This window comes from Punica granatum, chromosome 2 (genome assembly GCF_007655135.1).
Source record: "Punica granatum isolate Tunisia-2019 chromosome 2, ASM765513v2, whole genome shotgun sequence".
Classification (NCBI taxonomy): Eukaryota; Viridiplantae; Streptophyta; class Magnoliopsida; order Myrtales; family Lythraceae; genus Punica; species Punica granatum.
In genome coordinates, this window is record NC_045128.1 from 39,640,037 (window position 1) to 39,666,032 (window position 25,996).

Below are 25,996 nucleotides of genomic sequence, written 5' to 3' on the forward strand. Positions count from 1 at the left end.
TAGACTTTAGATCAAAGTATAATTATCATATTGATGTAAAGAAAAAGTATCGTAATTTATAAAAGAAAATATTACATAATAAATGCTATTTATTTCGTATATTAGTTTGCTCGGAGAACGTGAGCAAGCCATAACACGCCTGGAAGGTTTTTCTCTGATGGACTTCGACTGCCGAGTCGAGTTAGGTCTCTGGTTCGATGACAGAAAACTCAAAGTACGCTCTTTATTTCGAATCGCAGTACGAACACTTTAATATATGGGGTTGAAAGTTGAAACTAGAAGAAGCCGGCTCCGCTATAATTCATACCGGTCGCCATTAAATGACGATGGGCCCAGCAGCCCATCAAGTGAATGGGCCTTAAGGCCCATTTTGGAGTTAATTCAGATCCATCCACTCTTAGAAAGTCAGCCCATCGCCGTAAGGAAACCAGTAGGAGAAAATTTTTAGCCACAGACTATGCATCCCATGGGTACGAAAACCCATCAGGGCAATGTCATTTCCTTTGCTTCCAATTGATCGATCAAAAAAATTTATTCACTAAAATTGTCGGGCGGATCGTGGGGATCGACACGAGTCTTATACAGAAGCTGCAGAAAATCGGAGAGTAGTGGCCTTGAAGTGCTTGGGTTTTAATAGTGTAAATCGGAGAGTCGGGGCAGAGTCGACCCTTACCTTCAATGAATGCGCGAAATAAATTGCAACTGCTGGTTTTGCTCAGCAGTTAGTAAACTGAAAACTTAGGTTGATGCTCGGTATTTTGCGACAAACTTCATCCACGGTATGGCAACAAAGTTTTAATGTTTTTGATCTTTCCAACACAACTCCTTTGCACGAATGCTGCTCCATATATTATATTTGCGGATTATATATGTAGCTCTAGCGAGAAGCTGCATGCTCGGTGACGAGATGGACCGAGATACACACTGTCACTCGTATAAACATATAGATTCTAATGAAATTTATTGACGTAGTAATGATTATCAACGGGATACAAGATCGAATTATATAACTTACATGTGCTCCGACTGACTTATCGTCCCGTGAGTGAAATGAGTATTAGTTACTTGCTGCCCAGTGAGATAAGGTTATTATCACAAGCAAGCATATACATAAATACATAATGTAATAAATTTATCAAAAAAAAATTACATAATGTAATACGGTTAGAGTCAAGACAGGTTTTTTCTTTTTTTTATGAAGAAATAATGTACACCAACGGATATAATAGTGTTTAGGTGTGGAAAAACATGTCGGGATGGACGACCGTCCACGAGCTTCTAAATAATGTTACTTACATGACCACATGGTATGGACTCGAAAGACCATGGCATGACAAGCTCTCATGTATAAAACCCGCTCCCGCTTAGTCAATTCTGAATGCCCCTTCCAAGTGTGTGTCAATCCTTCTCTTCTTACGCGGACCACATGAAGATCGGTTCCAAAACCTTGGCTGCTCTGTTTGCTCTGTTTCTGATCGCTTCCAGCATCATCTCATTCTCTTCACTGCCTCTCTGCCATGGAAGGATAATCCGACCGGAGGATTCTTCTTCTTTGTTGTCGAGGAGGTTGATGATGACTCGCAATGCTGCAACCGTCAATGTTAGTTCAGGCAGTTCCAAGACGCCCGGCAGAGTCGAGGACGACGACAGTGAAGAGGCCGAGAAAGCCGTGGAGGCGAGCTTGAGGAAAGTCCCTCCTAGCGTTCCGAATCCTACCCAAAACAAGTGAATCTGATCTCCATCCTATACGAGCTGAAGGATGCCATTTTCTCTTGGTTAATTAGTTTAGCCTTTATGGCCTTTTTGATTTTCCCATCTGATGTAATCAGTAACGAGTTTTCTCGAGTCCATTTCGCGTATACTAATGCGATATAATCTAAGAATTGGAGAGAAAGAGAGTGATAGCGCAACGGTGCACTCTCTTACTTGTCAACCAACATATTACAGGTTCGATTCTCGTTGCGATATTAAATATACCCTTTTAGTAGCTCTTGGGATAAGACTTCTATTCATTATCGTAATTAGCCCATAGGCATCTCTTATAATCGAAGAAAATTTTAAGAATAGGAATGATACGTATATGATGATCACGTGACAGAATGCTACGAGGTCCGCGACCTGACGGGCTCGGGTCTTCAAGGTTTCATCTAAGCGGGGCCGAGAGTGGGTTGGTATTCATGTTGGGCTCCTAGCTATTTTTAACTACCTAAGGCATCAAATTATAGGGATGTAACGAGGGGCTGAGATGAGGGCTTCGACACCCTCAATTTGAATCTTGCTTCGAACATTCGAGCCTTGGACGCGTACCTTACTGTGAAAACACAAGCATTATTGGTCTTGGTTTATCTGAACCTAAAAGTCTAAAACACGTCGCGACACGAGAGAGAGCCTCATGTCATTTACGCATGCGAGATCGACAGCGAAGTTTCTATGAGCGATCTATCCGACGCGTTTCGGATAATTAGGATAATTAAGATGAGAAAGAAGAAATCTGAAATGCTTATTTGAACTCGAGGGGAATAAAATCCCGAGAGATCATGTGGTTGATTGGCTTTGGCATAAAGGCAGTCCGCAAATTGGGAAACAAAGGAAATCGGAAAATGAGAAACAAATAAAGCGAAAGAAAATGAGAGAAAAAGAAATCAATATGGGCTTTGGCCCCGTTAACCTATAGAAACTCATATGGATTGATTTAATTAGGTAGGTCGACATCTCTTCTTTTTAAATAAGATTTCGGTTTTGAATATTGTAAACGGAGACAATCTACAATTGGGGACTATTGAGTTTTACGTAACCTCTTCCTTAGTGGACCGAGTTATCTCGAACTTGAATTAATGAGGGACCGTTAAGTTTTTGGATATTAGGTGCTGCAAAATCGAAAAGAAAAAAAAAAGAACATAAAATTTTGACAAAGGAAATTTTTGATTTGGAATAAAGGGGTAGACTTAAGGAGGGAATAAAATTAAAGAAGCATCGATTCCTTACCCCCTTTCCTCCTTTTAATTTTACTGTTGAAACACTGTCCAAAAGCATATAATATTGGAAAACAATACAAAGTTTTTTTTACATATTTAACATTTTGGCAGAAAACATAAAAATTTTTAACATCATGGTAGTAAAACTAATTTATTTTAAAACAAATTACATGTAAACCTTTAATGTTTACTTATCCAAAAAGAAAACCACTAATTTTGAATCAATTCCACTGAATTTTGAAGGTGCGACCATTACGTACATGGCGGTCGGCTTGTTAATACTACAGAAATTGATTTTCGTGGATTCAGATAATGGATGATTTTCTCAGTCTCAGAGACTTATATATACAGCATGAAGCACAATTGATATACTAATACCGATCATACCGCGAATACACGTATTGCGGGGGATCCGAGGCCCATGCATGCGACGTACGTAAATCTTGTTTGGCAAGAAATCCAACATCAAAAGCAACTTCATACCCCCACCAACTCCTCCAATTGGTCCCGAAACCTTTAACATGATCCTAAGTAACTATAAGGTGTTAGTTAGGATTAAGAATGTTCGTCGTGAGCCATGTGCTTCGCTCCAGATTCTCCTATCTCAGCAATAATATTTCACTATATATTTATTAATATGTACAAACTATATCAGGTAAATCGTTGGGATTAATTCCTAAGGACGATCATAATCCCTTTTGAATTTCCTAATATTCCCTCCTCCTCATCCAATTAACATGCGCGAGTTTCCCCGACTTTGAGCCAGTGGGATTCCAAAGTCTCGAGTATTCAATTTAGAAGAAACTGATACTCGTTCGTTCTCAACTATGGTGTTTTTCAAGTCACAGTCATGTGAAAATTTGTACATTGGTGTTACAAAATGAAAATGATTGACACCTAAACTTGCAAGACTTCGTAATTTTGGGTTGTAAATAAAGACTTTTACTTTTTACTTATGTGTATAGATAAAAACTTTACTTGACTAACTTTTCTGCGTATAAATTACAAGAGGACGATGAAAGTGAGATGTTACTCGCATAAAATAGTAAGAAAATTTATTTTAAAAATAAGAACAAGAAGGATTTACGCTGGAGAGAAAAATGGTGGAGGCAGGTAGCAAATTGACCCAGCTCGCACCTCTCCCTCTCTATCATGCAAGTTCAGTGCATTCAACGACATATTGGTACGCAAATTTAAATTGTACGATCACAATCGATACCTTTCAAGATTTAGTAAGAACCAGTACTTCGTGTTCTAATTATACAAGACATCGGGAACCTGTATGATCCTATGACTAAGGTAACTTAAAATGATTCCATTAATACTAGGATTAATTACTTAGAAATGTACGACCTCCGCATTTTTTCTTAAATATAGCACGATCTTTAGAAAATATCACAGAAATGTATGACATTTATACTTTTCCTAAATATAGCACGACATTTTGAAAGTAGTACAAAAAGACAAGATCTTTGCTCTTTTTTTCCCCCTTAAATATAGCACAATTTTTAAAAAATAGCACATAAAGGCACAACTTTCGGGTTTAGTTATGATTATGGCACGACGTCAATTATTCGTCAAATGTAATGATAACAGCTAACGGCACATCGTAGCACAACATGATTGGTCGAATGGCTCCCACATATTTTTATTTAATTAAAAATAATTCTAAATTTTTAAAAAAAAATTAAAAGAAGATTTTATTTCTAAAAAAAGAAGAAGAAAGAAATGAGCGAACTTAGATTGCGGGGGGAGTAATTGGGCCCCCACCACCGACATGAAAAAGCCTTCAATATTGGGGTTCTTTCGATTCCGACGGTGGGTGTCCTGATTATGACTACCATCCACATAATTGGGATTAAGCTGCAGCCGACGACCCCAATTGGGCGATGGTAGCCACCACCGTCGGCTCCCTCCCCCTTTCCTCTTAAATCCTCCTTTCATTTCTTTTAAAATTTTAAATTATTTTTTAATTAAATAAAAATATGTGGGATCTACTTGTCCAATTATGATATGTTACGTAGCATCTTAGCTCCACATTAGTCGTTATCGTTACAATCTGAAAAAATAATTGACATCGTGCTAGATGCGCAATTAAACCCGAAAGCCATGCACATACTTTTTTTAAAGGTCATGCTATATTTAGGAAAAAATATAAAAGTCTTGCCTTTCTGTATTACTCTCTAAAGATCATGCGATATTTAGAAAAAATGCAAAGATCCTACATTTTTATGCTATTTCCCAAATGCCGTGTTATATTTAGAAAAAAATACAAATATCGTGCTTTTTTAGGTGGTTAACATTTAATTATCAGTCTTAGAACAAACTGTGAAAAGAAAATAGAATGAACGAGCAAATTGTTTGGGTGCAAACTGAAAATTCCCCGCCAAAAACACACACATCCTTATATATCATTATTAAGACATAAATATATATTATATATGCGTGTACCTACGTATAAATTAAATATATGTAATAGATCAGGTAAAATCGGCTAGTTGCCTGCCGTCTAGGGGAACTCAAATGTCCATCTCGATGTCACTGAAAACTAGTGGATCCATATGAATTGTCAGAACGTGATCACCCCCATTTCCTAAAGTATACTTACAAACGTCGTGTCAATACAATTATTTAAAAAAAATGTGTATGATAATATATAACAGTTAAATGAATTCCAATTAATTCAGTTCAAAATCATGTCAGTTTACTAATGGATAAAACTCTTACAATCATAAATTTTTTTATTCACAGCGAGACCTTATTTAAAATGAATAAGTACCGAATCGTTTGAAGTCTTGAAGTAACTCACATTAATTTTTTGAAAAAAAATCAAATTTTGGTTTAAAACAATTTGACTGCGAGCATATACATCGCCGAATGAACTGCCTTAAAATGCTCCCAGGTTACATTTTTAATTAATGTATATATATGTGTGTGTGTGTATCTGCGGCCCCTGCGGATATATTAATTATTTACAAAATAAAATTGTAAAAAGTGATTAAGGAGATAACTAAAAAGAATTGCAGCTTCTCCTACCAGCTACGTCTACATGTATAGATTAACGTTTATTTATGATTATAATATGGAAAATATGTTGGAGCCTTTTGTCCCCTTCGTAAGCCCCACGTATCATCATTCAAATGTGATTTTTTAACTACTCCTCCATCAGTCAGCTGAATGGATCAAATATATATTATCATATTGCAGTCTCAAATATTATTGTATCTGCCTAATGTGTGTCTCAATTTAAACGAAATTCATCAAGTTAATTCGATAACAATGAATCTATATCTATGCATTTTGCCAATAATTTTTCCCTATAGAGCTTTTCGATTTTTTTCCTTTTACGTGAATTATAAAAAAAACAGATTCAAGTATAGTAGCTCCCTGGATGTGGCAAACAATTACATCAAAATAAGAAATAACCGAAGAATATATGATAAATCGAAAAAGAGGGAGAAAAGTTAAAAGGAATGTATGTATCGATGTATGTATACATATCCTTTATTGAACTGTTTGCGTAGTTTTTTCAGTAACTTTAACTTTTTTTAGTTTTTTTTTATTAACTTCGAATTTACTGACTTCTTTGTATTCATCCGTTCGTTATTATGATAAGAAGTGTTTCTCTAGTTATAGAGCTAATTCTCTTTTATGTAATCGCATATTTTCTAATTAATTTCTAATTTCAACCTAGTGAGAACATGTAGAGATCCCTAAGTTCATATACTATATATATAATCATGAAATATCACAACATCTATCATCATTTTTCGTTATTTTTATTTTTATTTTTATTTATTCAATAAGCACACAATTTAATTCCATCAATTATTATTCTTCAATGCAAGTAATGCATTATCACATTTTTTTCGATGATGATGCATTTTCACATTTTAACTCGCTAAATAAGAGCCGAAAGCAGATTGTGCTTTGGATCCCACACAATCTCTCTCTTCTTGCCCGATATATATTAATAAGAAGAAGAAATTAGATATTTTAAAAAAAAAGAGCTTATTAAACCAAAAAATAAAAAGAAAAAAGAAGAGCCATAATACATATAATCTCCACGTCCCAAGGAATAATTAATTATTACAAGGTTAAGGGCTAGCCAGCCTCCTCAAATTGAGAAAACTCTAAATATAGCTTAATTAATTAACATTAAACAAACAACAAAAGGCTATCAATGAAAACGAAAGAGACCTTAATTAGAAGATTTTTCACATGCTCCTAGCAAGCATTTCGTGGAATCTCCTCTCCGATTCTTGCTTCTCCAAAATGAACTTCTCATGGCACCTCGCAATGAACATGTCCGCGAGCTTGTCGATCTCATTCCCCTGTGGTTGCTCGTTGTTCTGATCTCCCAAAACGTCCCCTTGACCATGGTCGACCTTTTTCTCCTCGAGCCATTGTAGGTACCCTGACAAGCCCGACGGCTCGGGATGGCAATAATGCCCCACAGCATCCTCGTACTTCCGCCTCGAGCATGAATCATAGTAGTACGAGACCTGGCTCGTGACGGGAGCCGGAAACGTGTCCTGGAGGACCGAGGCGGGCACCGACCAGGACCGGGAGGAGCACCAGTTGTAGTGGAGCCGGAACGAGCCGAAGTATATCTTGTTGTCCTTCTTGTTCCGGGAGAAGAAGATGAAGAAGTGGACGGGCTTCGAGGACGACCCCTTACGGAAGACCTTGACCAGGAACGACTTCGCCCCGGTCAGGACACGGGCGATGCGCCGCACCTGTGAGAGGAAGAGGCTGTGGATTAGGGTTTTTGTGGTGGAGAAGGAAGATGGCATTCTGATCAGTGAGAGGATTTGGAGAGAATGAGAGTAGAGGTTTCAGGGGGTGGGAGACTGAACCTACTACTACCATGTTATATAGTTCTTCTAAGGATTAAGGTTTTTCTTTTGAGGTTTTTTTTTGTTTTTTTTTGCCCCCTTCTTATTTGTGTGTTTGTGAGAGTGTTGGGAGAATCAACGTGGGACGACTTCTTTTTATAAAGGGTCCCCAAAGACCAATTTGGCCCTGTGGTTGTCAGATAATTTCGAGTAGGTCCATGTTGTACTTTGGAGGAATATGGGTTGTTGTCCCCTTTTCAGGTTTCAAGATCTTGCAAATGATAGGGAACAATTTCTGAAAACAATGTGCCCCTCCTCGGTTTTGGGAACAGTTTTACTTCAGAATTTCATGCAGAGATTATTTAGATGAGCAAAAAGGTTTTGTATCCCTTTAATGTTTTCGGAATCGTTTTATAGTGCTCTTAAGTTTTAACTTTATTTGTTCGACATATCGACAACAGTTTCTTCATAAAAGTAAGCACCGATGTACATAACATTTCAAATTTTCATTTATTATTTGCCACACTTTCTAAGAGCAATTATCACTTTGAAAAGGCGTGTTCAAATTAACCTCATCAACATATATATAAATACATACATATATAGTCTAAATCTTTTTCTTGAACCAAAAAAGAAAAGAAACGAAATTTTTTCTGTTATCTTTTCATTTTTTTAAATGGTGTGTATATTTCAAAGCTTGGCAATATTATGTACAGAGCAAACACAGCCCCTTGTTCTTACGCTAAGTCCAGTCAAAAGAGATAAAACAAAAAGGTTCCCCGAAGAAGATCTTTTTATTTTTAGGCGAAGAAGATATATCATAGCCCGCCTGCATTTATAAAAGATAGAGTATTGACTAATTAGAACGTAACAAAATCGTAAATTAAGGAGTGCTAATCATCTAAGCTGTCATAATTGTTATTAACTTCAAAATTTTATTTTTTTCATCGCGTCAATCATTTTGAGGTTGGGTCTTTTAGATTTAGACTTTTTACATGTTACGTAATCGTCAGGGGACACTAAATTCTCTTTCTATATGAAATAATAGTAATAATATGAATAACAAATGTGTGCGTATATATTAAGGATTTTTCAACTGAAAAAAATTTAGTATTTGTGGAAGAGTTGTTTAACGATAGTTACTTTAAACATTATTTTTTTTCCAAGAGAAATAATTCGAGATCACACATGACGTGTATATATAAATATATGCACAACAGTGTGCTCCACGGAAAATGGATGGCACGTGATTCATATGGATTTTGAGTAATTAAGGTATTGAAAATTATCTTCATGCAAACCATATCACAAAAATTCAAGTGGATAAAAGGAAAATTTCACGAAGATTTTCAGAGAGAGGGAAAAGAAGAAGAAGAAGAAGATAATCCAACTTTTTTATTTATTTATTAAATTTACTTTTTTTTTCGTTAGTACGTTTTTATCTTATTATGATTTTCTATTTATTAAATATATAATAATAATGGGGTGAGCAACTCAAGAACAACGGTCCAGCAGACTTAAGTTCCGCCACTTATTACAGAGCCCAAGCAATCGCAATCGTAAAAGATGAACCTAATTGTAAATCTCTACTTAGGATCTCTCAAAATTAAAATGCCCTTTTAAAAAAAATATTATCTTTGATATTATTAAATAAATATTCATACTAATTGGCATTTTATACTTTGCACACCAAAGTAGCAATCTTTAATTACTTAAATATCGAGGACTTTATATGAAAAGGGAATAATCGAGGTTTTTTGTTTTTTTTTTTGGCCCGGGGCGGGGGGGTTTGAAGCAACATGACCCTGAAATTTACCCTTGATTCTTGCTGGTGATCAGAATTTAAAAAAAATCCTTTGATTAAATTATCGCTAATTAATTTTGGGTTCGCAATTCAAGCTTTTTTTCAGCAATAACCGACAAAAAATGCACCTGTTCGGGATTCACTCGATTGAAGATTGTATGTCAAGATTCCACCGAAAAAAACATATATGTCAAGATATATATGCATACACGTGGATCATGCTACATACCAATATGTAATATTCTTAAACTTAAAAGACTAAAAGCTTCTCGAGGAGGACAAAACATTGTAATTATCTACGTGTATTTATAGAGTTAGTGAGATAGAGATACACTTGTCATGGGCTACGTAAGCTAGAAAATATCATCGAAGAAAGAAAGAAATAAATAAAATTTTGCAAAGAAATTTTATCAAATCAACAATCTTGTGTCTATATTATAGACCGCATGTTAATACAAAGTTTTCTTGGTTAGGAGACCTACTTTTAGCCAGTAAAAATAGATCTTTCCATTAGAGAATTGAATCGTGTCATCATTTACAATCAGTTTCATGTGTCATTTATACCGATGACTTTTATCTATTCACACGAGATATTTGAATGCACGACTTTTCCAGTTGAAAATTCGTAAATATTGGTTAGGAAATATTATCAGGTCTTAATAGCAAGGTTTACTATAACTATATATGTCAAAACTAACGTGCGTATGGACACAAAAGTCACATTGAGAGAAAAGGACAACTAAGCTCATCCATTTAGCTTGGAAAGGAGAAAGCAAGATAAGGCCAAGTCCTTGTCCTGAATTAACCATTTGATTTATTTTTAAATCTTTGTCTAGGCATTTTCTTGCTTTTGTCCTATGCAGTAAACTAAAAAAATGAAAGTCTCTCTTCATTTGACATCAAAATTAGGCTGGATGCATTATTGCTTAGCAGGCATGCATAACTTTAATTTGATTAGGTATGAGGTTTTACCCAATTGATCATAAAAGAAATTATATGACTAGATTTTCATATATAATATTTGTCATGGATACTACGAATAAAGGTGAAAATTAAGAGTAAACATCCCTCATTGTTAGTACTAATTTTTCGTCCAATTATAAACTGAAATGCTAGCTATCAACGTTTTTTTCAATAGGAAAAAGATCTATAAACCTAGTACAAAGAGATACAAAGCTAAATAAAATTATATAAATAGTCTCATTGATGATAATCGAGTAAAAAATCTTTTGCTTACCAGCGCACACCGTTACATTACAGTTTGTTTCTTAATAAACCATGTTTTAAATCTATTTTCGTTCTTTCACTTTCTTATTTATTTCTACTATTATCCTTATATCTTTTTCCTACACATCAATTCAAACATGACATTGAGTCATATGATACAGTTGGTATAATAATCAGTTCAAATGTTTAGTGCTTTAATTCAAGGTGCTCTTTATCACCGAATATAAGAGTACTAAACATTTGAACTAAAATACTAAATATTTGAATCGAAATAAATTCTCTTCATCACCAAATGAAAAAAATACTACTTGGACTGAAATACAAAACTCTTGAATAAAATACTAAACACTTAAAGCTGAAAATAATAAATGTGTCCCTCGTTGTCATGTTAGATAGAATGGTTATATATATTTGGAAATTAAGGACCCAAATTTGACCCACCGTCAAATTTCGCTTACAAAAATTAGGCCGCTTCGTCGGTGCATATTTTTTATTTTTTCACACCATACATAACTAATTTGGGCTCTTAAATTCCCTCTCAATTTAATCCGGACTGTCCATTTTTATAAGTTTAAGAATTTTAAAAAAACCTCTGAAAAATCATGATATGGTCCATTTGTTATGTAAAATGTGATTTTTGTTAACAATTCTTTCCGTCAGTCTTTAATCTCATCATAAATCCGGATTGATAACGTGGATTCATATTATTGTGCCATGTGTAATATTAAACCAAACTGATTAAGCAAATTGATTTACGAGAAGCTCAATGAAACGGTTTAATAAAATGGTTTTTCACTCTCTCAATCATACAGTTAAATCGCAACTAGAGAAGAGGCATCGAGTGACTGCTAGGCATGAAGTTTCTGTGTGTTTTGTGCTGTGTTCAGTGTTTCTAGTTTCTTCCTCTTTGTGAACCCAAATGTAAGAAATTCTTCTGCTTTCTTATTGGCATGTTTCATTTTTCTAATTTCGATAAATATACTATAATCAAACGTAAATGTCTGATTGATGGAGATTTTGGGTCATAGTGGGCTAATTTATAACACTATTGAAGGTTTATGAGATAAAATAAAAACATAAAGAATGAAAATACTTAAAAAAATTATGTAAAATGGACGGTCCTTAATGAGGGGATCTAATGATTCATATTGATTTTGTACGGTGTGAAAAAATTAAAATTATGCACCATAAAATTTGGGAAAAATTACTTATGTAATTGCATGCCGTCTTTAATTTCATTATACATATCTATTTATGTACTGAGGCATATACATTGAGCCAAATTGTCTTCGTCAATACAACAGGAAATGGCTATGATGAACTAATTAAAGACTCAAATCTTCTGGAAAAGTAGTATTAACACTTGTCATTTTGTAATCAACTGGTTACAAAATCTGTTGTCCCCTACCCAATCATGACTCGACAAGATTCGAAAAAACAATTTTTTGTAAAACTTATCTCACATTTTCGATCCTACTTGATAATATTTATAGGAAATTGTTTTTTTAACGCCGAAAAAATATCTCCGGGTTCGGAGTTGACACTTGATTGATGCTTCCATGGCGCGAACAAATCATCGAGCAAGTGAAATTAATTGACAAGTCAAGCATCTTATAAGCTCCCAGTTAATACGATAGAAATTAATTAATTTAGTATGACTGGTTGTATAAATATATATTTTGACGTAAGGAGGATATACTTTAACTTAGAAGTGAGCTGGGGAACTCTGGCCGACTAGAAATATCCCGTTACGATCTACAGCGAATCCGGGACAATTAAGAATTGTGATTGATTTGGTGCAAACAAATTGATTTAATTTAGTGGAAAATTCTGTGTCCACAATTAAAGTGAGGCGGGGTTGGTGTCGCAGACGACAACATTGTGAACTAACTTCTTTTTTTTTTTCCCCTGGATAAATGATTGAAAAGAAAACAACGTAATTGAAGACAACTTTGAACAGCCGGGAAAAAAACTCCAATGAGTGGAAGATTGAAACACATCAATCTTTAATATATTCTTCTGGAATCAATTTGTATTGTCACCTTTCATAAAGTGATGTCTCTTCCTTTTCTGCTCATCGGTAAGGTTCGAAAGTTGCAACCATGAATTTGAATTTCTGCGTAACAGTTCTTTTCCTGAGATCCAGTGGATAATCAGCGATTTGTCGATGTTTTGTTTCGGAGTCTTGATCCCGGGCTAGTCCCTACAATGCATTGTGTTTTTTGCTCTCTTGCTTTCTCTCTACCCCCACAGTTGCGCGATATGATGAGATATGTGTACGAGTTACACGTAAAGCAAACATAATTCGGTCCTTCAATAGGTATAAAAGTTTATCGGAGATGTAATGTAGCGTATCCCTTAGTTCCTCGACTGCGTCGGTTAGTTCTTTTAGATTCCTTCGAGATATCGCTCTTCGAATAATTTTTCCATCTTCTTTTCTTGGGAAACAGGAAACGAGTTTCAATCACATTCGGAAAACAGGAAAACTCTTTTCCGGAGGCAACTTGCTGCCTCCTAATGCAGAAATAAAGACGTGCGATTCACTCCGAATTAAGCATTCGTATTTCACTGCCCAAGAACATGTGGCCGGTTGCTGTATTTTTAAGTAAAATCAGTGTTTGACTTCATTTGGAATTCACCTTTACTATAATACCAATCGTAGAACACAATTAACTTTCATCATCGTATACAATAATATGTATACCGTCGGTTCTTTAGTTCGTAATCAACCAATTGATCAAGAAATAATATATAATGCCGTGTTTATTTTCATTCATGAGGTTCAATGAACAATATATGACCCATATATGCTTCTCTCGATACGCATGACGTGGTGTATCGGAGCAACTTGTTGCCTATGATTGGTTTCCTATAAGAGGCACTCATTCTCTTTGTGTGATCGCAAATGTTACTTATAGAGGGAAGTTGCCATATACCCATGACTTCATCTCCAATGATCATCATAATGCATACTTTCGCTTTTCCTTCCCGTCATTGACTGCGATAAGTGTACTAATGGGTTCCAGGCTGGGCATCCCGCGTCATGCTTTGAGTGTTTCGTGAATATCAATCCGAGGTTTTTCGGAGATTCTGTTACGATATCTTTGAAAGAAGCAAAACTATCGATTGACGTGACTATATAACCGCATACGTACACTAACATATGATTGAACAAAAGACTTTAACTTGCTGATCGAACTATACTTAAAATAATACAATAGACACATTGAAAGGATTTCATGACTAGGACAAGTTGACGTCCAAATGGAGTTTAGTCTTAGTCCCGATCTCACCGCTCGTATGGTATGAATCAATTGAAGTCTTCGATTGGAGGTTTTGCTTTTCAGATGCGAAAGCCCAAGCGAAGAAAAGAAGTTGGGTTTTTGTATCACAAAGCCCATTGTATAACAATCCTTTTGGGCCGCCTACGGATATGAAGGACTTTAAAGTTTAAACTATAGGGTGCACTTTGAGATCAGGATGAAACTTCAGGGCGCAAAATGAAATTAGGCACAAATACTTTCTGGCTGGAAACAGAACTTTGGTTTCATGCAGTACAGTTGGAGAAACAGAACTCCATGTAAGACGGTGCCGGAAAGGCCATTGATGATCTAGAGATGATACTCGGGTAAGCTAACGATGTGCCCGCGTAACCTTCTGAACAACTTTTCATGATTCCGTTGCTCTGGGTTGGTTCTATGCTAAATTATGACAACAACATAATTCTTGTTTCTTGGTTGAGAGAGAAAATCATTACTGGGTAATACAACAACGAGCATTTTTATTTTTGTGCTATGAAGAATCCTCTCAGACTCAGTTAGTTGAGATAGAAATGCAAGCTCATGGCCCCGTCACAACAATCGTAAATTTGTAGCCATTAATTGTTGTTGTTATTGACTGATCTAAGAGAAATTTCTTTCAATCGGATGTATGTTATGGTTGTTCATATGTGTAGTATGAATCACGTTTTGTATTCTCTTTCTAGAGGAGGAACATCACCTCAAGTTAGCATATTACTGGAGGAGTAGATCGATATAGCCACAGTTACCTCCGACAAGTCTGCTCTTCGACACACCACTCGTGCCGGAATCTTCCCTGCATGTGCTTGTGTTTTAGCCCTCCAATGGCAACAACCTCTCCATATGGACCTTATGCCTCGATGCCTGTTAGGATGACCCGCTGAGGGCCCAACATGCGAGGTCTATGGGGAAAGGTCAGTAGTATTAGGTTAAGAAACGAGGATCTAGTCGGGATAGTGGAAGACGTGTTCTTCATAGTCTCTGATCCTCATTTTGTCTCGAGTTTTTTATTCTTCTAACTGATAGTGTATACTGCAGTTGCCAAGCTCGTAACAGTAACTCGTTGGCAATTATATTGATTAATCCGCTGATCATCGGTCCCTTTTTTGCTTTACTTATTTGTAATCTCCGTACTTTGTAATCGTTGGTTTTTCTTGAGAAAAAGAGAGGAAGCATAATACATGGAAATGCCTAGTTACTGGAAGTATACCATTCTAAATCCAATAGTAGTTGTATGAGTTCAGTAACTAATAATATTTGTGAATTCAAGTTTCAATGAGTGTATCTGCTGGGAATTCAATGATTCTTCCTGATGTCAAGCATTTTCGGTTTGATATTTGCGGCGGAAAAGACTCGAGGCACTCCGTGCAGGCTTTGCATTTCTCGCACACCCGAGGTCAAGCCGAACCTGGGCCTCATCTGAGTTCAATCAAATTAATCAAACATCGAGGACCGAATTGAACAAAACAAAAGGATAGAGAACTGAATCGAAAGGAACGAAGAATGAAGGGCGCCACCTCTTCTTCTACAGTCGTTTCGTTCAACTTCAAAGTGCCGCCACCGACGCAGAGCCATTCATGGCGGGCACGTTTCGATTGAGCAGCCACTGCCCGACGGCTAAACCGCCGCCTTCCACGGCTAAGGTGAGCCCATTCACACAAATACTTCCGTGCAGTGTCTATACTACTCCCGCTGAGCTCCATTTTCGCTTCTTCTGATCATCTCTTCTCTTCGCTAAGCTTACTGAGCCCATTCTCGTGAATGACAACTGATGAACCACCTGCAGAAGCTCAGAGCAAGGGCTGTCCTCAAATGGGTTTCCTCTAGTTTTATCGAAAACCAGTACCAATCGCTCAATCTCCCCCTATTCCGAGCTGGGTTCTTGCCCAGCTGCCAAAACCCTAGATTTTACAGAACGGAGAAGACTCTTCTCGATGAAAGTTCGGGTGCTGGCAAAATCTCGGCTACTGTTCTTCGAAAGGCGCAGTCCGCATTTTCCGACTATCTCCACTCCACTAGGAGCCTCCAGTATGCAGCAGCTGAGAGCATCAGCAGGAACTCGCCCCGCTTCCTATCGGAGCTTCTTGAGAAGATTGAGCTCGATGATGATATCCAGCGGTCTCTCGCTCGGTTCCTGCGGTACCATCCAATTAATGAGTTTGAGCCTTTCTTTGAGAGCATTGGTCTTAAACCCTCCGAGTATGCCCCACTCCTCCCTCGGAATTTGATGTTCTTGGACGATTGTGATCGGTTGCTGACAAATTATCTCGTGCTTTGTAATTATGGGATTGAGCATTGTAAGATTGGAAGGATTTATAAGGACGCAAAGGAGATCTTTGAGTATGATCATGGGGCGTTACTGTCAAAGATTCGAGCTTATGAGAATCTTGGGATCAGTCAGCATGTGATAGTTAAGGCCATTGTTTGCAGTCCCCAACTCTTGATTGGCGATATGAAAACAGAGTTTGTGGACGTACTGGAGAGGTTTCGGGTTCTCGGGTTCGAGCAGAGTTGGGTTGAGAAGCTGCTTTGTGAGGATGGTGTTTATAGATGGAGTCAGATTCTGGAGCTTCTGTGCGTATTTACCCGAATGGGTTTTACGAATGAGCAGTTAAATGCACTGGTTAGGAGGAATCCTGGGATTCTCTTTGAGGATTCAGGGGCTCAGACGTTTTCCATCATTGAATTACTAATCAAATTTGGTTCGGAAAGGGACACGATACAGTCTGTCTTTCTTGAATTCCCACAAATCAGTGTGGAGAAATTTCTCTCAAACTTGAGGCAGTGTTTCATGTTCTTGACTGAGATAGAGATGGAGACGGTGGAGATAGGTAGGATCATCCGAACTGAAGCCCGGCTACTGGGATCGTCCACCTTGAAAAAGGCTAACAGCTTGCTTGCAAACTTGAATGTGGGGAAGAGACGCCTTCGAGACATAGTTAAGCAAAACCCAAAAGAAATGGGGAACTGGGTCATGGGCATGAGAGTCAGGCCCGTGGCAGGATTGAAAGATGATGAGATGTCGCTGCTCGAGAAGAAAAAGTTTCTCTCGGGCCTTGGGTTCATGAAGGAGTCCAAGAACATGGAGAGGGCGATCAAATCTTTCCGCGGAAAAGGATACGAACTACAGGAGAGGTTCGATTGCATCGTCAATGCAGGGTTAAGTGAGAATGATGTTTGTGAAATGGTGCGAGTTTCGCCTCAGATTCTCAACCAGACTAAGGATGTCATTGAGATGAAGATTGATTTTCTTGTGAACGAAGTCAAATACCCAATATCGAGCCTAAGGAGGTTCCCATCCTATCTCTCATTTAAAACGGACAGGATCAAGGTTAGGCTTTTGATGTTCAAGTGGTTGTCAGATAAAGGGTTGGCTGATCCTCTTCTAGCGCTGAGCACCATTATTGCTTGCTCGGATGGGGCTTTTGAAAAATACTACGTGAAGCGGCATCCCGATGGGCTCAAGGTTTGGCACAATCTGAGGGAAAGTTTTGTGAGTGAGTCGAGTTACGCAGTTTCTCAATAGTTATTGACGTTGATTGGGGATTCATCCTCTGCAGCTCTCTTCGAACTGCACTCAATGAAGTTGGTTGCCGATAGCAGAACAGATATTCTTTTACACAAAACAGTCTTACTGTCATAGATAATGAAATTTCTTGAACCAGTGGATGAACGATCACTTGGTTTTCGGCCCTTAACTACACTGAACTGCAGGAGGATCGCAGAGGATCTTCCTTCTTGTTGTTCTAATATCCGGAAAAAGAGAAGAAGGTTCCGGCCATGCCGTTAACATTGCTTTGATCGAAAAACATCATTGTATGAGCTCTTGTTTTTTAAAGTTCCTTCAATTTTGGATTCCTCCTGGTTTCATTCAGTCCTGCTGTCTAAGAAGTTGCAGCAGCCTTTGCTCTTTAGCTGATTCCTTGTCCCCTTTTTTTTTTGGCCTTCTTATTAATAACTGCTGTTGATCATTTTTCAAAAAGCAAAACAAAGTATTTTTTTTTCCTGTGTAGTTACTGTGAGGCTGGCAATTCAACTTCATCAAGAAAGGAAGAAATTAAAAATTCTGACATGAATTTATTTATTAATAATGGTGCAATGGGGCCACTTCACAAAGATGAGTTAGATAGGGTTGGCCACTAATTCCTTATTTTCCTTGCACGAATTATATGAATTGGTTACATGGAGATATCTATGCCCTAGGAAACGGGGGGAAAAAAAGAGTAAGAAAATGAAAATTTTTTTAACCCAAAACGTACGTGAAATTTCACTAATGAGATATTTAATTTTCTTTTAAATTAATGAATAGAGTGTTTTATTTTCTCTAAAATGTTTTTTTTTTCGATGTGTACTATGATATTTAGAAACTCAATGAGATCTGATCAATCCAGTCGAGAGATCGAGTATTAAATGTTATTCTTCCTTTCAACAAGTGCGTTTTTCGGAGTTTGAACTTGTGTTTTCCTCCTTAGGGGTGAGCTATTTACTATTAAGTCAACATTTTTATTGGTTTCAAGATGTTTATTTTCATCATTATAGTTGTTGCATCATTTATAAGCAAACATGAACAAATTTCCCAATGATGAATGAGCAATGAACACCTCGCTCTCACTGGGCCCATTTTAGACTTAAAGAGCCCATTGGACTACAATAAAGGCAGTGTTTTCCATAAGATAAAACGCTTACCAATAATAATAAAATAAATAAATAAACTGGGAAGCTTTTCAAGTACAGCTGTTTGTTGCCCTAATTTTCTTTTCTGCTCAAAGGGCCAAAAAAAAAAGATACACTTTAAAAAATAAAGAAGAAGAAACGAGCTATAGTTAAAGGGAAGGATGCAAAGTCAAATTTAATGGCTCAGTTAGATCCATTTATTTCATTCATTCATGCACCCACTAGGCTTTGTATGAGTAATGAGTCACAAAAATCACCAGTTGTATTATCTATCAAGGAGAACATGTCAAGAACCTTCACATAAACCCATTTTTTCAAAAAAAAAAGAAAAAGAAGAAAAAACCAATAAGTATGGAGCCCAATATGATTAACATGTTGGTTTAAAATATTACTTCCTTTTAAAACTTGCAAATTCGAATTAACTGAAAAACAATATAGGAGATTACTTTTTATTAAGCCACTTGTACGACCAATACAACCATGCAGATCTAACTCGTGGCCTTATAAGATATTAATTATCTCGTGATTTTCATATTTTTATTCTAGATGGATTTCTTTAGTGGAATGTTCTTATAATAACTTTGATACTGGTGAACTAAAAATTTTGAGACCGATCAAAATCTATAATCATCGACATCAATCTAAGCTCCTTTCATTTCATCGATCGTGAGAGCTTTTCATTTTCTAGAGAACTGAACAAGCAATGTATGACACAAGCTTTCAGTAGTAGAAATACATTTTATCCCTAGAAATTTGACTTCCGTTTTTCAAGATATGACTGTAATTTCTTCTTTATTATTTATTTTCTTTATGTTTAAAAATGAAAAATGAAATCAAAAATTAAAAAAATTTCTTGTGAAATCAATTTAATTTAATTTTTATGTGTAATATATTTCTTTGACTTGCAAGTGGGTCCCACTTGGGTGAGGGCATCTTCAAAGACTTTAACCTCTCTCCTCTCTCTTCCGCCTTCCTCCCTACCATTTTACCGTCTTCTGCTGCTCACTTCCAACTCTACACACGGAGCTCTCTTCCTCTCCGTCTGCTATCTCTCTCTCTCTCTCTCTCTCTCCCCTCTGCTATCCTCCTTCGGCTGAGTGCTCTCTCTCTCTCCGACCTTCAACAGTCTGCGCAGCCCTCCGTCTTCCTCACTTTCCATCCCTTCAAATCTCCATTACCTGCTGATCTGTTCGCCGGCTGCTTCAGTTCTCGCCTTCTCTGCTGCTGCTTCCGCCTGGCAATCCGCGGATTGATTCAGCTCTGACGATTGCGGTTGCTGCTTCTCTTCTGTCAAATCGGATTCGGAAAAATCATGCTTTGCTCAGGGGATGCAGGAATCGTCTGTTGCTTGTAAAGTCAGCTTCCTCCTCTTTCATCTCTCTCCCTCTCTCTTTCTGTCTACCCTTTGATACGCATGCGATGCTTCGATTTCCATGGAAAAGTTTCGTGTTCAATCTGCTTTGTCAGAAGATTATGGTTGAAAGTTACAGTAAATCTCTTGTTAAGATACCGAGATTTCTCTCTGTCTTACTGCGGCTGAGGCATGAATGGTTCTATTTGACGAGCATTAGTCCATCTACTGGTAGTTCCCGATTCGATATGTTGAATTTTTGCAGCCAAAAGGACCCCTTTTTTTTTTTTGGCACCGTGTCTTGTCTTCTTGTTTGTCTCAGATTCGAGATCGGTGTGGATTCGATGTTACTCGATTCTTTAGTTCTTGTTTCGTTTCTCAGTGAATACATGCAATCCGATAATGTGCACAAGGGAATGAGTTGGTTTGCTTAACATCCTTCTACTGTGCTTCCTTAACCTTCTCTGCCTTCACAAATCCAATCCTGTCGAAAGCCTTTGATTTTCTTCATTCTTCTTTCATGATGGAGAAGTAAAGATGAAGTGATGAGCTGAATGAATAGCATGACTTGCTGAAATAGAAGTTTCTGGGAGGGAGGCTTTGAAAGCTCTTTGTTATCCATTGAGTTAATTCTTTCTTCTTGGCTTTTATCCACTATCCATCAGATCACATCTTGAAAATTGTCCCACTTGCTTTATCTTTAACGTTGGAGTGAGAGCTGCAAGATTGAAACTTCATGTTGTCTCCTCCCCGTGTTTTTTCTGGGATTAGGTCATGAAACATTTGCTGCTTTTCGTTGTTGTTATGCATTGGGTTTATGCGAATCTGTTGATTTGAGGCTTGAGATATCGTACATGGTGTCTCTTAGCTCAATACATTGCTTAGTTGGGTATGCTGAACTCTGTGCCTCATTAATTTCTATTTTTATGTGTCTACAGAAATTTTCTATAGGTTGAGTTTTTCGTATTCAGGAGATTTCGGAACTAATGGGTAGAGTGAGAGGGAAAGGGAAGAAACAGACTGTTGCTGCTCGTGAGGATCCTGGAAGCGGTGAAGAAGAGAAAATTCCTGTATACAGGAAAAGAGGGAGGCCGCAAAAGATTGTGAAGGATTATACTGAAGAGGATAGTGCTGACAAGGTGGAAGAAAATGGTGAAGGGTTGAAAGACTCCATCTCTGCCAAGGATATGAAAAATGAGGGGGTGACTGAAAATGGGAGGAAGAGGGTTAGGTCTGCTCAGGCCAAAGAAAACATCGACTCTGTGAAAGAGGAAAATGGGATTGGAGCTAAGACAGGTGCCAATGACATCGTGAAACCTGTTGGATTCCGTCAAAATGGGAACAGGCGGAAGAACAAGCCTCGACGTGCGGCTGAAGTTGGAGTTGAATGCAAGTGAAATCACGGTTACCTGTTGCCCTAGTTCTCCTACCACCTTCTCGGATTCAAAGGGCAGTTGATAGCTGGCATATTATCTTCTTTCAGTAATTTTGTTTTGGCAAGCATTTTGTTCAATTTCTAATTTCTTTATTCCATTTCTTGCAAATGGATAGTTTTGACTTGAGGTTATGGAATGGAAAATTTCTGCATTTTTGCTTATATATCGTCGTGGAATTTGCTGCAATATAGTACTCCTTCCATGCAGTATATCCTGGTGAATCGGAACCCTGTTAATCTTCTTAGGATTATGCCTCCTTTTGTTTCTCACAATAGGTGGCTTCTGCCCTGTTTTCTTTCCACCATGCTTCCCATTAATCTTTCAAGTAGTATCTACTCCCCTGGACTGTGCTTTCTATTAATAGGTCAGAGGTTGGAGGAAGCCCGTTGGATGACTTTTCTAAGTTAATCAGGTAAGCTTCAGGGACAACTTATATGCTCTTACTCGTTATGCTTTTTTGCAGAGTTATTCGAACTTTGACCGAAAAGAAAGAAGTATCAGTTTTTAAATTATACAACGCGATGCATGCTTAATATCACATGACGGCTGAGATCGGGAGATTTTCGATACCGAAGATCGATACTCGGTAAGAAAGCCTATTTGTAGTATGGCTGTTTTTATCTGGTTGAACATCGAATGCCATATGTCTCCTTTGGTTCTGGAAAGGTAAGATCTATGATTCCTGGGAAGCAGTTCTTTTTGCTGAGGTTCCAGCATATATAGATTCTTAAGGAACCTCGAGAAACTCCAAAAGAGATTTTTCTTGTGATGTACACTTCCATGCCTTAACATGCATTCTTTCACATGTATATGTACGATAGGATTGCTCGCTACTATTAGTCCTGATGCTGCGCTTTTGGTATCGATGATTCTTTTGCTGTGCCTGTGTTTGCTGCACAATTTACCACCTGACCACCTTTCCGGATGTTTCTTTTCCTTTTACATTTTAACGCGAACTGACTGATTATCAGCAAGCAACAATCGTGTGTGCTCCCTGCGTGCTCTTACATTTGTATATGTTTATCTGGCACCACTCCGCCCAAGTGTCTTATCGGCCGGTTCTGCCGTCAGTATATTGTTCATGTTTTGCGTCTGTGCGCCCATGTAAACGTATCCTTTGCCACGATAAGAACTTAAGCCGTCGAAGATTTCCTTGTTCCCTGTTTTTCCGCTCACAATTAATTGCATTTGGGATCAAACCGTTCTTCTCATTCTTTCATCTTTGGAATCACTCGATCAGCAGTTGCTTTTTCAGTTGCTCGTGCGGAGATAGGGCGAGGTTCCAGGAAGTATTACGGGCAATTAGCTTGTTCCTTTCCAGGTAGGCCTTAAAGGCCATCAGAGGACATTTTATGATTCTTTTTCCTTGGCCCGCAAGATAGATATTTCGAGCATCGAGCTCGTCTTATGAATTCTAGGAACGACAACTAATTATTACAATATAATATAATTAAAAAGTGTGAAATATCCTTTGATGTCGGGACCCACCTGGTGAGATGAAAAATTCAATGTTGCCCTTGTCCCCCCAACAGGAAAAGGAAACAAAACATGTGCTGCCTGGGTCCGTCTATGGACCCCTTCTTTTCCTCTTTGGGCCCATACAAATTCCATCTTGCGGTTTCCCACATTCCGCCAAAAGAGGGGCATAAATTCAGCACGGACCAACCAAACATCTCCACGATATGACCTCAGCATATGCATCATATATGTATGCATATATATCATATCATTTACATAGTAGGCACTGTTACAATAAAGATTTGATATCCCTATATTCTGGAAAGAGGAAGAGTCAAAGGTCGTAATCTCTTTGTATGACAATGGTGCCAGAAGTTTGAAAGATATCACAGGCTCCAGAACATATTACATCACAGCACACCCCCACATTCCATGCTTGGAACATGTGAAAACTGTAGCGATTGGATTGCGGGCCGGCAATGGAACCTCGGAGCCCGGGGACACGAGAATCAGTTTTGCCATCAGAAATCTTATAGTATCTGCAGTATAGGGCATAAGGATGGAAATTTCAACTCCACTAAAGGCAAGCTCAGCCGATCATGGATCAATTTTTCCCCAGTTGTAAAATCTGTTCATAGCTCTTGCGCAAGTAATATCACGAATGCCTGTACCTTGGCCTCCTTTTCTTGGATGAGCAAATGAACGAGAGAGGTCTGTAGATCAACCATATGCTCTCCATCCCGAATGACTTACCCTACAACAGAGCAGTGTCGTGATGACAGACAAGATCGATTTGAAAAATCGGACAAGAGTGCATGTGCAAATTGCAATTCCCTGGTCTGGACGGAGCTTGGTATCTCGTCTCTTGAGTTGAAGCCAGCTCATCCAAACAGCTGGTGATCCTGTTCAGCCTGTTGTTTCTAGTGGTCATCTTCGTCTGTACCTGGGCAGTAGGATAAGAGCTCTTCTTTGGATTCATACTGCAACAAGCACCAGATCCATTTTATCACAACATATCAAATCCATAATATTACATAAAGGCGGCCTCAAGAAAATCGAGATCGTACAAGATTACACACCTGACATCCACAAAAAAGGCAGTAATTATGCTCCTCTCTCAGTTTCGTCAATATCATGAGCAAATCCTGCATCCATTCATGTGCAGTAAGCAGCTGAAAAGCAAGAACTCAAAGGGCAGTTTCCCATGCTAAATTAGTATATGATAAATAAGCTGGAGGAATCTCGACTTAAAGACAACGAGAAAATCATCTTCTTTGGTATACAAATGGAATGGCAGCTAATGCAGACGATTCAATTCAGACCTTGACAGTCTCGTAATGGCACCTATCCTAAATCTAATAATTCTTTCTTCCAGGAAAATGTAGGAGAATATGCTTGATCTTGACGGATGCCATGATGCCCCAAAATTGCAATTTAAGTTATTAAATCAGTAAGATTACTTATGAGATCCTATGCGGTGCTTTATTCAATAACAAAATGAAATCAACCAATTCAGCTAAATAAGATGAAGTTTAGACTATGAACATTCTGAGTGCTGAAAGACCTACCTCTTCTGTTATAACTTCCTCTTCTTCTTCATCCTGCTCACACTCCTGGTCCTCATCATTCTTCTCCGGCTCCAAGACTTCCTTGTTCTCCAATTGGTCAAGTGCGGCCTTTGCCTTGTGATAATTAATGACCACTCTCCGAGTTCTCCACTGTGACTTCTGCCTAGACCCAAAATCAGCCATCAAAGACTCTTCCTTTCTCGTCTTCCTCTCAACCATAAACTCTTCTTGCTTCTTCTTCTCCTTGTGGGGGTCCTCCCTCCCAATCCCTGCCCGCGACCGCCGAATCTCAAGTCCCACAGGTTCAGCACGGCCTGAGCCTTCCTTTCCCAGGGCTGAACCAGGAGTGTAGCCCATCTGCTGTAACAGCTTGAACCCAATGTTTGATTGTGGAATTGGGGCCTCGATGTTCGCTAGAGTCTGCTCATCCTCCTCTTGTTGCTTCCGCTCTCTTTCGAGTTTACGTTGTTCTTGCCAGCTGAGGAGCTTGGATTTCTTCTTGGGAGGTTGAACCGTCATGGGTTTATCATTCGGGATCTGCCACAACAAGGTGGTTGTTCACTGATTTTGCAAAAAATTCTCCCAAAACCAAATACGCGATTTCTACAAAATACAGTTTCCCAGCAATTCCAGAGCGTTCAAGAACTAATCGGAAGAGCCGGATACCAGATGTTATTTTTCTCCATGACACACGATTTCAAATTTTCATTTCGCAACAGAGAGCTAAAAGTCGAAGCAGGCCAAGCCTTTTCTTTTCACGCAGATGACAAACAAAAGAATAGAATGAAGCTGGAAATTGACAGTGAACCATTATTAGGGTTTATATGTCGTCATAATATCCCCCATGAGAATGAATGAACGAGCAAATGGAAACGTTGAATTGATACGAAATCTGAAGCGAAATAAACTGAGCTGAGAGAAATCCTATACGCTCCGGTGATTGTGCAATGCACGAAAGATTAAGACCCAGACACTCCTTTAACGCAGAGTTCACCATGAATTTAAGCAAGAAGAAAACCGAGAAGAAGGTGAAACCACCGACCTTTCTGGCAGAAGATTTCGGTGGCTCCGATGCTTCGGGAGGAAGTAGCAGAGAGAGGTCTCCCATGTAATCTGCCTCTTCTCCTTCTCCTCCTTCTCTTCCTCTACCATTTTCGCTTCCATTCTGAGCTGATTCCGCCATTGGAGGGACGGAAGAGAGCACAGGGCACACCAGTGCTCTTTACCTCAGCTCCATTTCTACACGTACGGAAAAAAGTGGGCCTAAAACGGGCCATTTGCATTATTCCTGGGCCCATTATAAGAGGTCCAAAGCAAATTTATTTATTTTTACTTTTTTTTATATATTTTTTTTTTCCCTTCAGCT

At 38.1% G+C, this 25,996-nt stretch overlaps 4 protein-coding genes across 8 annotated transcripts; 2 read left to right on the top strand and 2 right to left on the bottom strand.

Moving 5' to 3' along the window:
• Window positions 1-7,002: 7,002 nt before the first annotated feature.
• Window positions 7,003-8,097, bottom strand: LOC116195007. The gene has a single exon (XM_031523952.1). The coding sequence runs from the start codon at window positions 7,769-7,771 to the stop codon at window positions 7,193-7,195; it is 579 nt and encodes a 192-aa protein (XP_031379812.1). The 5' UTR covers window positions 7,772-8,097; the 3' UTR covers window positions 7,003-7,192.
• A 7,537-nt stretch (window positions 8,098-15,634) lies between these two features.
• On the top strand, window positions 15,635-18,057 carry LOC116197398 (transcription termination factor MTEF18, mitochondrial-like). Of its 2 annotated transcripts, none has more exons than XM_031527541.1 (2): window positions 15,635-15,786; window positions 15,930-18,057. In XM_031527541.1, the coding sequence occupies exons 1-2, from the start codon at window positions 15,721-15,723 to the stop codon at window positions 17,667-17,669; spliced, it is 1,806 nt and encodes a 601-aa protein (XP_031383401.1). In that variant the 5' UTR covers window positions 15,635-15,720; the 3' UTR covers window positions 17,670-18,057. The 2 variants fall into 2 exon arrangements, with proteins under 2 accessions (XP_031383401.1, XP_031383402.1); XM_031527542.1 differs by having other exon boundaries at window positions 15,652-15,786; window positions 15,883-18,057.
• A 1,726-nt stretch (window positions 18,058-19,783) lies between these two features.
• On the top strand, window positions 19,784-21,767 carry LOC116195654. 3 transcript variants are annotated; one of them, XM_031524948.1, is made up of 2 exons: window positions 19,784-20,172; window positions 21,140-21,767. In XM_031524948.1, exons 1-2 carry the CDS (start codon window positions 20,146-20,148, stop codon window positions 21,563-21,565), a joined length of 453 nt encoding a protein of 150 aa, XP_031380808.1. In that variant the 5' UTR covers window positions 19,784-20,145; the 3' UTR covers window positions 21,566-21,767. The 3 variants fall into 3 exon arrangements, with proteins under 3 accessions (XP_031380808.1, XP_031380810.1, XP_031380809.1); XM_031524950.1 differs by having other exon boundaries at window positions 19,785-20,167; window positions 21,107-21,767; XM_031524949.1 differs by having other exon boundaries at window positions 19,786-20,172; window positions 21,107-21,767.
• Window positions 21,768-23,287: 1,520 nt separating this feature from the next.
• On the bottom strand, window positions 23,288-25,848 carry LOC116195651 (G patch domain-containing protein 11). Of its 2 annotated transcripts, XR_004154692.1 has the most exons (5): window positions 25,673-25,848; window positions 24,631-25,167; window positions 24,142-24,207; window positions 23,734-24,042; window positions 23,288-23,601 (listed from the first exon to the last, which is right to left on the bottom strand). XR_004154692.1 is itself a non-coding variant. In XM_031524944.1 (4 exons), exons 1-4 carry the CDS (start codon window positions 25,811-25,813, stop codon window positions 23,983-23,985), a joined length of 804 nt encoding a protein of 267 aa, XP_031380804.1. In that variant the 5' UTR covers window positions 25,814-25,848; the 3' UTR covers window positions 23,288-23,982. The 2 variants fall into 2 exon arrangements, 1 of the variants encoding a protein (XP_031380804.1); XM_031524944.1 differs by having other exon boundaries at window positions 23,288-24,042.
• Window positions 25,849-25,996: the final 148 nt, after the last annotated feature.

Coding starts and splice junctions, on each gene's coding strand:
- LOC116197398 (XM_031527541.1), top strand. CDS start 15,721: ATGGCGGGCACGTTTCGATTGAGCAGCCACTGCCCGACGGCTAAACCG. Junction 15,787..15,929: donor CGCCGCCTTCCACGGCTAAG/GTGAGCCCATTC, acceptor AACCACCTGCAG/AAGCTCAGAGCAAGGGCTGT.
- LOC116195651 (XM_031524944.1), bottom strand. CDS start 25,813: ATGGCGGAATCAGCTCAGAATGGAAGCGAAAATGGTAGAGGAAGAGAA. Junction 25,168..25,672: donor CGAAATCTTCTGCCAGAAAG/GTCGGTGGTTTC, acceptor TTGTTGTGGCAG/ATCCCGAATGATAAACCCAT. Junction 24,043..24,141: donor GCCTTTTTTGTGGATGTCAG/GTGTGTAATCTT, acceptor TGCTTGTTGCAG/TATGAATCCAAAGAAGAGCT.
- LOC116195654 (XM_031524948.1), top strand. CDS start 20,146: ATGCAGGAATCGTCTGTTGCTTGTAAA. Junction 20,173..21,139: donor AATCGTCTGTTGCTTGTAAA/GTCAGCTTCCTC, acceptor TTTCGTATTCAG/GAGATTTCGGAACTAATGGG.
- LOC116195007 (XM_031523952.1), bottom strand. CDS start 7,771: ATGCCATCTTCCTTCTCCACCACAAAAACCCTAATCCACAGCCTCTTC.